The sequence below is a fragment of the Bos indicus genome, chromosome 21 (assembly GCF_029378745.1).
Source record: "Bos indicus isolate NIAB-ARS_2022 breed Sahiwal x Tharparkar chromosome 21, NIAB-ARS_B.indTharparkar_mat_pri_1.0, whole genome shotgun sequence".
NCBI classification, from domain to species: domain Eukaryota; kingdom Metazoa; phylum Chordata; class Mammalia; order Artiodactyla; family Bovidae; genus Bos; species Bos indicus.
The window spans coordinates 34,783,230-34,797,896 of record NC_091780.1 but is presented as its reverse complement, the minus strand read 5'-3'; the positions used below and the strand labels follow the sequence as shown (position 1 = coordinate 34,797,896).

The following is a 14,667-nucleotide window of genomic DNA, read 5'->3' as shown; positions in this document are numbered from 1 at the left end:
AGAGAGACTGTCCCAATATACACAATGGACATGGTTCCTTGTTTTCAAACCCTTCACCAACTCTCTGTTGTCCAAAGCCCTGGTCCATCTCCTTAGTATCATCTTGCCCAGCCCATCTTGGTCTGACATCATGCATGGGTCCCCTCTTGAATCTGAAAATAACCAAAACGGGTTGCTCTTTTCAAAACTAGTTTCGAAACACCTTCTGTTTCAAATCTCCATAGCTTTGCATATGCTGTTCTCTCGGCTTAAAGTGTCACCTACCCATCCCCAGCCTCTGAATCCCTGGCAAATTCCAACCATCACTTCAAATCCCAGCTGAGTGATCTCCTGTCCAGCCAGTCTCAACACTGTGAAAAACTCCCTTTGGGGGCCTGCTCCTCCATTAGATCTGGGGTGGTTGAGACAGTAAAGAATCTGCCTGCAGTGCAGGAGACCTGGGTTCCATCCCTGGGCAGGGAAGATCCCCTTTAGAAGGGAATGGCTACCCACGCCAGTATTCTTGCCTGGAGAATCCCATGGACAGAGGAGCCTAGAAGACGACAGTCCATGGGGTCCCAAAGAGTTGGACACAACTAGAAGACTAACGGCAGAAGACTAACACTTTCACTTTTTTTCCAAAGTAGGAGCCACGCGTGGCCCGGCTGTGTGGCTTTTGCTCCCAGCTGAGGGCTGGCACGAAGCTGTGCCAGTGTGAGCTGAATGAAAGATTCCAAGCCGAGGGCAGGGACGGCCTCCATCCTGCACAAACATCAGTTCTGCCACTGTCCTGCGTGTGACTGCTCTTTTCTCCCTCCTCACCGCTCTGGGCGTGTCTTCAGGACCCTGGGCCAGCCTCTCCGACCCTAGAACCGCCGGTAGCTAGTGTCTCACTTCCTCTGGGAGGCGGGCCCTGAGCTGGCACCTCCTCTTTAGGGCTGCCCCGGGAGCTCAGTGTTCTGGCGCCTGCCTCCGGTTCAGTTTCTCCGCTCTCGAAGAGCGAAACAGAATCGAAACTGCGCTGGATTCCATGCAGCAGGATCCGGAACCTGCTGGATCTCCGGGGCCCCAGCAGGACCCCGCACTGCCCCATTCCCCCAGCATGCCTCCCCCGGAGTCACTCTCCGAAGGCCACCAGTCCAGCCACAGCGACAGCCCCACAGAGGTACTACTGCGTTTGGGGAGATGGGGTTCGGGCTTTGTTAATTAGGTATGGTCGGTGGAATGGGGGGACTGGGGAACTTGACCAAGTACCTTGAAAAATGACGCAAAGAAGGGAGACCAGGTGCGAGGGTCCTGACCTTTTCGGCTGGGTTAGGGGTCGTGGAAAGTAGAAAAGGGGACGAGCATGAGTTTGAGGGGAGAGGTCTCTCTGGGTTGCGATTCTCCACGAGCTGCAGGGTGATCCTGAGAGTGAGTGGCACTGCGTAACAGACTCTTCCGTCCAAGCTGGTGACGTGCCTCTTATCCCCTACCTCAGATGAAGGACCACCTGTTAAGGAAAATGGAGGTAGTAGTCTTATCGAACCCTCCTGGCAACCCCGGACATGGCGCCAGGTGTGGAAAAGCCAGAACCCTTGTTCCCAGATCACAAAGTGGGAGAGAGGTGTTTTGGCTAAGGCTCAGGGTTCCTGTGGTTTCTCCTCTAGGAAGCTTCTTGGATCCTCTTCCTGGAGCACCGTGCTCCCTTAACCCCCATCCGGAGGGGTTTTTAGAGGTTTACTGGTCTTTTCCTGCACAAACTCCCCACCCCCAAAGGAAATGCTTAGATCACTTGCTCTGTTTTCTTCCAGGCCCTTTTTACTGTCCTTCATGAAAGCACAAATAATACCATATTGCATTAACTTTTATTAGTTGCGTTATAACACCTAGAAATAATATTTACAATACTAGTTAACATGTTTGAGTATTTCTCACGTGCCAGGTACTGTATTATGTTATGTATGTTTTATCTGTTTCTAGGTGTACAATTCAGTGGCATTAAATGCATTCCACAATGTTTGTAACCATCACCACAGTCTGTTTTCAGAATTTTTTCATTGAAACAAAATCTGTACCCTTTAAGCTCCGCATTCTCCTCTTCCCCCTGCTGCTGCTGCTAAGTCGCTTCAGTCGTGTCCGACTCTGTGTGACTCCATAGACGGCAGCCCACAAGGCTCCCCCATCCCTGGGATTCTCCAGACAAGAATACTAGAGTGGGTTGCCATTTCCTTCTCCAATGCATGAAAGAGAAAAGTGAAAGTGAAGTCGCTCAGTCGTGTCCTACTCCTAGCGGCCCCATGGACTGCAGCCTACCAGGCTCCTCCTTCCATGGGATTTTCCAGGCTAGAGTACTGGAGTGGGGTGCCGTTGCCTTCTCGCTCTTCCCCTTAGTTGCTGGTAACCTCTAATCTACTTTCTGTCTCTGAATTTGCCTAGTCTAGATATTTTATATAAGTGGAATGCTACAGTATTCGTCTCTGTGTTTGGCTGTTTTACTTAACATGATGTCTTCAAGGTATTTTCATGTTGTAGCATGTATCAGAATGTCCTTTTTAAGGCTAAATAACATTCCATTGTATGTATAAACTACATTTTGTTTATCCATTCATCTGTTGATGGACACTTGAGTTGTTTCCACCCTTCGGCTACTGTGAGTAATGCTGTGTACAGAATAATGGATGTACAAGCATCTGGATCCTTGTTTTCTGTTCTTTGGGGTGTATAGCTAGGTGTAGAATTGCTGGATCCTATGGTAGTTCTATGTTTAAGTTTCTGAGGAACCATCAAAGTGCAGTAAGCATTTTATGTGAGGTTATATGACACACATTTAATGAATCTCCTTTTTTAAAGTCCCTTGAAGGCAGGGGTTTGTCCTGGAATCAGGGGTCCCCAAGTTCCAGGCCACGGACTGGCACTTGTCCTGGCCTATTAGGAACTGGGCTCACAGTGGCAAGCAGCCAGCAAGAGAGCAAAACTTCATCTGTATTTACAGCCACTCTCATCACTTGCACTACCGAATTATCACAGTGGAAACGGAAATAAAGTGCACAATAAATGTAATGCATTTAAATCATCCCTACATCACCCCACCTGCAGAAAAACTGTCTTTCAAGAAACAGTAACCTGGTCCCCAAAGGGTTGGGAACTGCTGCTACACATCCGTGTATCTTGGGGCCTGGTACTGTGTCTTATGAGAAGCAAATGCTCAGTAAATCATGGGGTGAGCCTGGGAAGGCCTAAGTCAGTGGAGGATGGGCATACTGATAAGCCTGGGTTTTTGTGTCATCCAACGACAGCCTGGTATGAAACAGGAAGTGCCACTCTCAGCGTGCAGCCACAGGGTGGGTGTCCGGTTGGGTGGGGACTCCTGGGACTTCACGTCTCACCTCCCTCTCTGATTCCCCAGCAAGCCACGGAGGAAGAGTTCCAGTTCTTGCGCTGCCAGGGCTGCCGGGCAGAAGCTAAGTGCCCCAAGCTGCTGCCTTGTCTGCACACGCTGTGCTCAGGATGCCTGGAGGAGTCCAGCATGCAGTGCCCCGTCTGCCGGGCTCCCTGGCCCTCAGGTGCCGGCACCCAGGCCCTGGACAACGTCTTCTTCGAGAGCCTGCAGCGGCGGCTGTCGGTGTACCAGCAGATCGCACGCGAGCAGGCATTTTGCACCCGCTGCAAAGAGCCGGCCCACTACTGGTGCTTCGAGTGCGAGCAGCTCATCTGCACCAAGTGCTTCGAGGCGCACCAGTGGTTCCTCAAGCACGAGGCCCGGCCGCTGGCGGAGCTCCGCAGCCAGTCGGTGCGGGAGTTTCTGGACGGCACCCGCAAGTCCAACATCATCTTCTGCTCCAACCCCAACCACCGCAGCCCTATGCTGACCAGGTGAGCAGGCCGGCCGAGGGTGGGGTTGTGCATCTAAGAGCCAGGTAGAGGGTGCCGGGAGGAGAGATCCAGAGCCTCAGCTGGGGTGTGGGTCAAGGAGCTTCTGAGGTCTTGCAACTCACAATGTGGTCCACACACCAGCAGCATCAGTAGCGATGACCACAGTTTACACTCTCCCGTGCGAATGGATGGATAGTAATAGTTAATTTTCCCTCACGAGAAAATAATGCTGCAGAATCATCTTTTCACCCATATCCAGTCATTTCTTCAGGATAAATTTTTAAAAACACCGTGACTCGGTGAAGGGACATGAAAGTTTTACATTTCGATACATGTTACCAAACTGCCCTTTAAAAACTCTTAAAGAGGGGAATTTTCCATAAGCACTGCCACTCAGTCTCCCTGTAGCTAGATTGTAGAATGAGATGTGGGTAGTTAGTTCCTGGCTCAAAAGCACTCCCGAGCTTCCTGGGAGGATCTGTATGAAGAAAGTCAAGTCCCATTTTAATTATTTTTACCAAGCAGCACAGGAATTTAAATTCAGGTTTTTTTTAGACAGATAAAATACATTAATACAGTTCAAAAAATTGCTAACAAAATTTATAGAGAGAACAAAATCTCCATTCCATTTTGTCCCACATCTGCCTAATACCCATCCCTTCTCCCTTCCCAATCCAAGGTTAACCATTGTTACCAGCTTTAAAGAGCTTCCCTTGTGGCTCAGCTGGTAAAGAATCCGCCTGCAATGTGGGAAACCTGGGTCCCTGGATTGGGAAGATCCCCTGGAGAAGGGAAAGGCTACCCACTCTAATATTCTGGCTTAGAGAATTCCATGGACTGCATAGTCCATGGGGTCACAAAGAATCAGTCATGACTGAGCGACTTTCACTTTCACCAGCTTTAAAACTTTCCAGAGTTTATGAATATACACACAGATATAAGTATATAGTCTTATGGGACTTATTTTTCCCTTTTTTAGCAAAAAGATAGCATACCTGTGTGAACTTTTAACGCTCTCCTCTCACCCACCTACAATAGATGGCTGTATAAGATTCTTGGGGATCAGCTTACAAAGTGAAGGCATTCCTTGCCTATAAAGGGCACACTCAGACAGAGCTCCATTTCTGCTAAACTATAACTTGTTTGCTTCCTGCTAGGAGGTTTACCACCTGTACTACCAGATTCCACAAGGGCTGATATTATTGTTTGAGTTTGGATTTCTTTATTTATTATTGAGGTTGTCTAGTGGCTTTTCATGTGTTTATTAGTCATTAGCTTCTTCATTTGTGAATTGCTTACTGAGGTCCTTTGCTTGTTTATTTGTTTACTTTTAGGAATTACTCTTTAATTATAAGAGCTTGTTATAGTGCAGACATTTTTCCTGTGTTGACCTTTGTCATTCATTTAATATGAGGTGTTGTGTTCAAGTTTTTAGTTCTATATAGTCTAATCCATTAATCTCTTCCTTTATGGTATCTGGCTTTGGTCATCCTAGAAAAGATTTTGCCTATGCCAATATTGAAAATATTTACTTATACTCTATTTTAATAGTTTATTTTTATTGTTAAATCTTTAATTTAATCACAAATCTTTGTGTGTGATGTGAGATAGGAACACTCGCTTCGTATTTCTCTCCAGATAGAAAGCCACTTCTCTCAACAACTTTCATTGAATAATCCACTCCTTTTGTTTGATTTTTCCCATTTTTTAAAAATTGAAGCATAGTTGATGTACAATATTCTATAAGTTACAGGTGTACCGGATAGTGATTCACAATTTTAAAGGTTATACTTCACTTATAGTTATTATAAAACATTGGCTATATGCCCCATGTTGTACAATATATCCCTCTAGCTTATAAATAATCTGCTGTTGGCTTTGATCTGAAATGCCCTTTTAATCTTGTACTACGTGTCCGTGTAGTCATGAATATGTTTGTAAATCTCTGTTCTGCACCAACAGAGTGGAGAACCAACTCCTATGCTAATCCTTACTGCTCTAAGGAATTCAGTAGCTTTATATTTAGGAGAAGGCAATGGCAACCCACTCCAGTACTCTTGCCTGGAAAATCCCATGGACGGAGGAGCCTGGTAGGCTGCAGTCCATGGGGTCGCACGGAGTCGGACACGACTGAAGTGACTTAGCAGCTTTATATTTGGTAGGGTGAATTCCCACTCTTCAGAAATAATTTTGCTTTTACAATGTGTGCAGCTTCTTTTGCTCTTACACTTCAGGCAGCTTCAGAATTCACATATTCTTTGGGATTTTGATTGAGATGGAATTAAATCTTGGATGAATTGACCTCATCTCTGGTTACATCTTTTGGGTTTGAAAGAAAATTCCATGGACTGCATAGTTCATGGGGGTCACAAAGAGTCAGTCATGATTAAGTGACTTTCACTTTCACCAGCTTTAAAAGTTTCCAGAGTTTATGAATATATACACAGATATAAGTATATAATCTTATAGGACTTATTTTTTCCTTTTTTAGCAAAAAGATAGCATACCTGTGTGAACTTTTAACGCTTTCACAAATATCTTGAACTTTTAAATTATAGTTAAATTTACAATATGTAGTGAAGGTCCCTGGTGGCTCAGCAGTAAAGAATCTGCCTGCAGTGTAGGAGACTCAGGAGACATGGGTTAGATCCCTGGGTCAGGAAGATCTCCTGGAAATGGCAACCCACTCCATTATTCTTGTCTGGGAGATCCCATAGACGGAAAGAGTGTGGTAAGCTACAGTCTATGAGGTTTCAAAGAGTTGGTCACGACTGAACACGTACTGCCTATGAGACAATATGTAATAATATTATGAATGGAATCTTTTCCATTATAGTTTTTATCTGATTATCATTAACATTCACTAATATGTAAGCGTATATATCTATTGGAGAAGGAAATGGCAACCCACTCCAGTATTCTTGCCTGGAAAATCCCATGGACAGAGGAGCCTAGCCAGCTGCAGTCCATGGGGTCACCAAGAGTTGGACACAACTGAGCGGCTAACACACACACACACACACACACACACACACGCTATATCTAGCCATCCTATTGGGCTCTTTTATTCTTGTAAGTTTTTCCGTTGATTTTTTTTAGATTTTCTAGGTGAATAGTCATATCACCTAGAAATAATAAAAACTTTTTTCTTTCCAGTATTTATACATATTATTTATACATATTACCTTTTTGTAGCTTTGTTTCACTGAATTGGCCAGAACTGCCAGGGCAACTGTGAAGTGGTTAGAAAAGGCAACTTTGCTTTGTACCTATCTTTCATGAAAAAGTTTCTTATGTTTTCTTCTTTGGTATGTTGTTTATTGTTGATTTCCTTAGGTGACTTTTAAAAATCACATTAAGAAAGTTGCCTTGTGCTTCTAGTTTACTAAGAGTTTTGTTGCTGCTGTTGTCTTAACTCGGGGATGGGTGTTCTTTGGACTCTGAAGGTGTCCTTTCACTGTTTAGTATAATGAATGATATCACTAGGTTTCTTTATGTTGCACCATTATTTTAATTCCCAGGAGGAAAAACTCTATTTGGTCATGACATACTATTATATTAATTTCTACCTCGATTCCATTTAGTACTATTTTATCTAGACTATTATCTATATTTATAAATGTGATCAATTTTATGCATATGTATGATTTCCTTGTCAAGTTTTTATATCCATTTGATACTAATCTCTTTCAATGAGTTTGTAAGCTTTTTTGAACATGATATATATAAATTGCTTAGTATAGTGCCTGGCACGTATTAAATACTCAATAAATGTTAAAATACTATTCTTGTAATTTCTCTGTTGTAGAATAAAGGACATAAGCCATCCAAGCTTGTAGAAGTTTCTTGAAAAGCTATCTGAGACAAGTGCCTCTTTTGGAGAGTAGATTTTTTTCCCTTTTTGTGGAAGGTCACGAATCAGATTTTCTGGGATGTTTTCTGATTCATCTTGAGTTATCTTACAATTTAAATATCTCCTCTATACCTGTAATTGTGTCCCCTTTCTTATTTCTAATGTTGTATGAATGTTAAAGTGTTAGTCACATCCGACTCTTTGCAATCCTATGGACTGTAGCCCACCAGACTCCTCTGTCCAGGAGATTCTCTAGGCAAGAATACTGGAGTGGATTGCCATTCCCTTCTCCTGGGGATCTTCCTGACCCAGGGATCAAACCCAAGTCTCCTGCACTGCAGGCCGGAGCCACCAGGGAAGCCTCCTAATGTTGTATATTTGTGCTTATTTTAGTGATCTTTTCAAAGCACCAGCTTTTTTTTGGTCTTTTTATTGCTTGCTAATATTAATGTGTTCCTTTTTTCTAATTAATCATTGTATGTTTAGCCTCATTATTTTCTTTGTTGTACTCTTCTCCCATTATTCATCTAATTCGACGGAACATCTAATTCATTTACTTGCTGTCCTCATTGTTTACTGCATTCTTCTCTGAGTAAAACGTGGCCTGCCTTCCATACCTTTGACAAGTAGTGTAATCATAGTCAATCATTTCTCAAATATCTCTAATTTCAGTCTTTTCTCTTTTTAAACATTTTCTCTTTGATAGAAGAGTTTGGGGCAGAAGGTTGTCTAAAATTTTCAAGTGGCTTGTGCTGTTTGATTTAAACATTTGATGTTAATTTCTACAATATGGTCTACTAGTATTTAAGAGTTGTATCTATGACTGTGTTGAGGTTTTCTTTGGTGCCTACCATATTCCTTTCACTAGCATATTCCTCGGATTTTTTTTTTAACGTGTATTCTTTGTAGAGATGTATCTATATCTCCTCTTTCTACTCTTGTTTAAATTTTTAACAAACATATTAGAACATATGTGTGTATGTGTATCTCTCTCTCTCACCATCAAGAGTGCGTGTGTATGTGTTGTTCGTTGCTCAGTTGTGTCTGATTCTTTGCGACGTTATGGACTGTAGACCCCCAGACTCCTCTGTCATTGGAATTCTCCAGGCAAGAATACCAGGTTGACATTCCCTTCTCCAGGGGATCTTCCCAACCCAGGGGTCGAATCCAGGTCTCCTGCATTGCAGGCAGATTCTTTTCCTACTGAACCGTCAAGAGTAGATTCAGTTTAGTTCAGTTCAGTTGCTCAGTCATGTCCGACTCTTTGCGACCCCATGAACCTCAGCACGCCAGGCCTCCCTGTCCATCACCAACTCCCGGAGTCCACCCAAACCCATGTCCATCAAGTCGACCATGCTATCCAACCATCTCATCCTCTGTGGTCCCCTTCTCTTGCCTTCAATCTTTCCCAGCATCAGGGTCTTTTCCAATGAGTAAGCTCTTCCCATCAGGTGGCCAAAGTATTGGAGTTTGAGCTTCAACATCAGTCCTTCCAAAGAACACCCAGGACTGATCTTTCAGGATGGACTGGTTGGATCTCCTTGCAGTCCAAGGGACTCTCAAGAGTCTTCCCCAACACCACAGTTCAAAAGCATCAATTCTTCGGTGCTCAGCTTTCTTTATAGTCCAACTCTCACATCCATACATGACCACTGGAAAAACCATAGCCTTGACTAGACGAACCTTTGTTGGCAAAGTAATGTCTCTGCTTTTGAAAATGCTGTCTAGGTTGGTCATAACTTTCCTTCCAAGGAGTAAGCATCTTTTAATTTCATGGCCGCAATCACCATCTGCAGTGATTCTGAAGCCCCAAAAAATAAAGTCAGCCACTGTTTCCACTGTTTGCCCATCTATATGCCGTGAAGTGATGGGATCGGATGCCATGATCTTAGTGTTCTGAATATTGAGCTTTAAGCCAACTTTTTCACTCTCCTCTTTTACTTTCATCAAGAGGCTCTTTAGTTCTTCTTCACTTTCTGACATAAGGGTGGTGTCATCTGCATATCTGAGGCTATTGATATTTCTCCTGGCAGTCTTGATTCCAGCTTGTGCTTCCTCCAGCCCAGCCTTTCTCATGATGTACTCTGGAGAAGGCAATGGCACCCCACTCCAGTATTCTTGCCTGGAAAATCCCATGGATGGAAGAGCCTGGAGGGCTGCAGTCCACGGGGTCGCTGAGGGTCGGACACGACTGAGCGACTTCACTTTCACTTTTCACTTTCATGCATTGGAGAAGGAAATGGCAACCCACTCCAGTGTTCTTGCCTGGAGAATCCCAGGGATGGGGGAGCCTGGTGGGCTGCCGTCTATGGGGTCGCACAGAGTCGGACACGACTGAAGCGACTTAGCAGCAGCAGCAGCACTCTGCATATAAATTAAATAAGCAGGGTGACAATATACAGCCTTGACATACTCCTTTTACTATTTGGAACCAAACTGTCGTTCCATGTCCAGTTCTAACTGTTGCTTCCTGACCTGCATACAGGTTTCTCAAGAGGCAGGTCAGGTGGTCTGGTATTCCCATCTCTTGAAGAATTTTCCACAGTTTATTGTGATCCACACAGTCAAATTACAACTGTTCTTCCAGATAGGATAAAAGTTTTAGCATACTTTTTCTTCTCTCCTTCCATTCCCACATTCAGATGTAGTTGGATTAACATGAAATTTTATCTCTAGATTATTACCAAATTTTCTATGTCTTTTCTATTCTAAGCATCCTTTTTTGGCAGTTAATTATCACGTTATAACCCACTTGTTATTTATAATCTTAGATTCTAATTGGTGTTGGTGCCCACAATAATTTTTTTCTATAATATATCTTCCTCTTTCTTCAATTATTTAATGTTATTCATTTCCCAGTTGACTGGAATACTTCAAGTAAATTTTTTGGTTGATTTTTGGAGCTTACTTTCCAGAACCTTGAGTATCTTAACTTGAATGTTCTTTTGCTGTCACGTTTATGTATGTGTAATGTTTTTTGGTTGTGCCATGCAGCTTGTGGGATTTTAATTCCCTGACTAGGGATCAAACCCAGGCCTTAGGCAGTGAGACCATAGAGTCACATTTAAAGGAAAATTTAGCTCGTTGTAAAATTCTGAGGTCACAATCACAAATCTTTCATCTTGGAATATATAAACATTGCTTTGTAAATTTGTGGCCTTCTGTGTTGCAGGTGAGAAAGTCAATCATTGTCTATTTTTCCTCTCTGGGTAATCTGTTTTTGTTTGCTAAGGATTGCTAAAAAGATTTTTATTTTATTTTTCTTTGTTGCTGCATGCAGCCTTTCTCTAGTTGCAAAGAGAGGGGCTGCTCTCGGTGCGAGGGCGTCTCATTGCAGTGGTTTCTCCTTGTGCGGCACGGGCTCTAGGCATCCAGGCTTTAGTAGTTTTGCACATAGGCTTTGTTCCCCCGAGGCATGTGGAATCTTCCCAGACCAGGAATCTAACCTGTGTCCCCTGCGTTGGCAGGTGGATTCTTAACTACTTGACCACCAAGGAAGCCCCTGCTAATGACTTTTATGTAATTTTTCTTTATTCTTGAAAATGATTCTTCAAGCTATAGGTCTTTTGTTTTTTCAATCCTCTCTGACATTGTTGAACTGAAAATTCAAGTCTTCTTTCTTCAGCTCAAAGAAATTGTCTTCTACTTTTTTTAATGTATTGATCTCTATTCATTTGCTTATGTTTTTCTTTTTACAAGTATTTGTGTGTGGGGGGGGCTTTTTTTTTAATTAATTTTTTATTGGAGTATAGTTAATTTACAATGTGATATTAGTTTCTGCTGTATAACAGAATGACTCAATTATACATACACATATATCCACTCTGTTTTAAATTCTTTCCCCAAATAGGTCATTACAGAGTAGTGAGTAGAGTTCTCTGTTCTAACCTGGAGGTTCTTATTAGTTATCTATCTTATATGTAGTAGTGTATTTATGTCAATCCCAATCTCCCAATTTATCCCTCACCCATGTTCCCCCTGGTAACCGTAAGTTTGTTTTTTACATCTGTACCTCTATTTCTGTTTTGTAAATAAGTTCATTTGTATCATTTTTTTTAGAATCCACATATGAGTGATAACATATGCTATTTGTGTTTCTCTGTCTGACTTAACGTCACTCGGTATGGCACTCTGTATGCTCAGTCATGTCCAGTTGCGACCCCATGGCCTGTAGCCCACCAGGAATTCCATTAATTCCCTTACTTTGCCTTTTTTCTTCCAGATTCTTACAGGTACTTGAATTGATTTTCTAATCCACCAGCTTTTTTGTGTGTGTGTGTGACTTCTTTCTACTATTTACTACTTACGTTGAGTGGTTTTTTTTTGTTTAAGTTTTTCCCCTAGCAATCATGTTTTTTTTTTTTTTAATTGCCAAGTAAGGTCAGTGTTCTCAGGATGCTTTTTCTTGTCAGCCTGTTCTTATTTTCTCAATGTGTATTCTTAAATCTCCCTGACTAACAAGCTTAGAAGTGTTACAAGTTTTATGTTTCCTATATTACCCTTTTTTCAGTATGAGCCAGAAATCAGTTTGGTCCCCATTTTGGCTGCTAATTCTCTTTATAGATCCTGTGGTTCTGTGTTGTCTGCTCCCATGTAAATGTGAACATCTAGCTTGCACAGTTTTAGTAGCTGATGGGCAGCAGTTGTATGAAGCACAGTTTGCATCTCCCACACTGCAATAAGGACAGGACCTCTGCCAGAGCCCCAGGATGGTGGTAGCTTATGGAGTGCTTCACCTTTCATGTGGGGGTGGGCATGGATTTCTCCCCTGGTACAATGGGCAAGGAGGTCCTTCCAGAAAGAGGACAGGATTCTTTTCCCTTGAGCATGGTAAATGGCTTCAAAAAGCTGACCACGTTACTTAAAAATCATACATACACAGCCACAGTTCACATTGATTCACATTTTACCAGCGATTATTAGAAAAGCTCAACTTGTTTCTTCTGCAGAAAACCTCAGCGTCATATATAACCCACAACTTCCTTCAGCTTGCAAGTCAATAACAAACCTTTCCATCCTTTGAAGTTGAGCTCGCTTACGGTTCACACTAGGAGGCAGCATCAGAAATGGCTTCAAACTTTTAAATCCAGCCTGGGAGGATCCTCCCTGGGGCCCTCGGCATTTGGTCGCCATGCCTCTGGAGTCCATTGTTTCAGCCCACCTTCCTACTACATAGCAGGCCCTCTGCTAGGTGCTAGGGTATAAATATAAACAGATACGGCCCTCAACCTCTGAGGTCACAGTCTGGAGAAGGAACCAGATCTGCAGTTAACAATCAAGGCTGCAAAGGGCTTTGAGGAAGCCGGCTCACCTGGGTCAGTCTGTGCTCATAGTTGCCCTTAGGACAGCGTGGTAAGACACCGTCCCCTCCCTCATGTTTTCCCTTGCCAGAGGGCCAACGTCCCACGTGTGCTCAGTCAGTTATTTAGGGGCAGGAGGAAGAAGGAACACTGGGCAAGTGAGCTCAAGAAAGGCCGCCTGCCCAGCCTGGATTGGCTGCTGGTTGGGGACTGCAGCTTCCAAGGGGGTGTCATACTTAGGCTGATAGGTAAGGAAGCAGAAAGGGGAGGGAGCGTGTGCAAATGCAGAGGCTCCAGCATGTCTGCTGCCTTTTAGGAACTCCAGGTAAAAGCTCTGCAGGACGGCAGGGGCTAGAAGGGTGAGCTAGGCTCAAACATGGGGGAGAGGGCTTCCCTGGTGGCTCAGTGAATAAGAATCTGCCTGCCGATGCTGGAGACATGGGTTCGATCCCTCGTCTGGGAAGATCCCACGTACCTCAGAGCAGCCGAGCGTGTGCACTACAGCTTTTAAGCCTATGCTCCAGAGCTGGGGAATTCCATCTACTGAGCCCACGTGCCACAACTACTGAAGCCTGTGCACCCTGAGCCCGTGCTCCACAGCAGGAGAAGCCACCTCAATGAGAAGCCCTCGCGTCACAACTAGAGAGCAGCCCTGGCTCTCCATAACTAGAGAAAAGCTCATGCAGGAACAAAGACTCGGCACAGTCAAAAATAAATACAATTATTAAAAAAGAAAGAAAGGAAAAACACGGGGGCACTGGAAGAGTTATGACTCTTTGCTGTAGTTTCCAGGACAAAGAAGGTTCTCAGTTTGTCCCATTTCCCTGCAGTTGGCTCTTATACTAGGGAATATCCTGGAGAACACAGTGTGAGTGGATCTATGGGGGACTCTGTTGGAAACCCCCTAGAGGAGGTAAGGCAGAGAGTGGGAGAGTGCTTGGATCCTCTCTCTGCATTCTGCTGTTTGATTGAAGTGAGCAAGTTTAGGAGCAGGGAGACCAGGATTGGTTTGTTTTGTTTTGGCTACATGTTTATTTACATTTGGAGAATGAAAGTCCCTCAGTCGTGTCTGACTCTTTGCAACCCCATGGACTATAGTCCACCAGGCTCCTCTGTTCATGAGATTCTCCAGGCAAGAATACTGGACTGGGTTGCCGTTCCTCTTCCATAAAGAATTTGAGATTTACCAATTTATTGTTGGGTATATGACCCAACCTGAAACTGAAGCAAAGAATCTGGACCTGGGGGAAAAGGAGCCGCCTTAGGAGGCTGAGGCCATGGTGCAGGTGGGGCCTGCAGGAATGCAGAGATGGCAGCATGGGGAGAAGGCCAGGGTCTCACAGTGCCATGGACAGCCTGACCTGGAGGTCAAGGTGCCTGCCAGCCTTATCATCACGTGTGCTCAGGAGTGCCTTGCAACTGACGGTAATGTAGGTTTTGGACTGTCAGTGGAACTGAGACCCATGTTAGGGTGTCAGATCCCAAAGCTTGGCTGGATAGGGTAGGGGAATCAACCTAGGACCGTTAAAATTTGTAGGCAGGAAGAACTTTAGTTATAGTTGAGTGGGGAAAATGAAAGACCTATTAGCAGAGACATTGCCTACAAAGGTCTGTATAGTCGAAGCTATGGTTTTTCCAGTAGTCATGTACGGATGTGAAAGTTGGACCATAAAGAAGGCT

At 43.8% G+C, this 14,667-nt stretch overlaps 1 protein-coding gene across 5 annotated transcripts in view; it reads left to right on the top strand.

Moving 5' to 3' along the window:
- The first annotated feature begins 905 nt into the window (after nucleotides 1–905).
- The window catches only part of PML (PML nuclear body scaffold), a 57,151-nt gene continuing 43,389 nt past the window's right edge, over nucleotides 906–14,667 (top strand). For 2 of the 5 annotated variants that reach the window (XM_019983724.2, XM_019983720.2), the window contains exons 1-2: nucleotides 909–1,144; nucleotides 3,368–3,834. In XM_019983724.2, the coding sequence (XP_019839283.2) occupies nucleotides 1,010–1,144; nucleotides 3,368–3,834 (602 nt within the window). In that variant the 5' untranslated portion in view covers nucleotides 909–1,009. Of the gene's footprint in view, nucleotides 1,145–3,367; nucleotides 3,835–14,667 lie in introns of all 5 variants that reach the window. The other 3 variants (XM_019983721.2, XM_019983725.2, XM_019983722.2) reach the window with 3 other exon arrangements.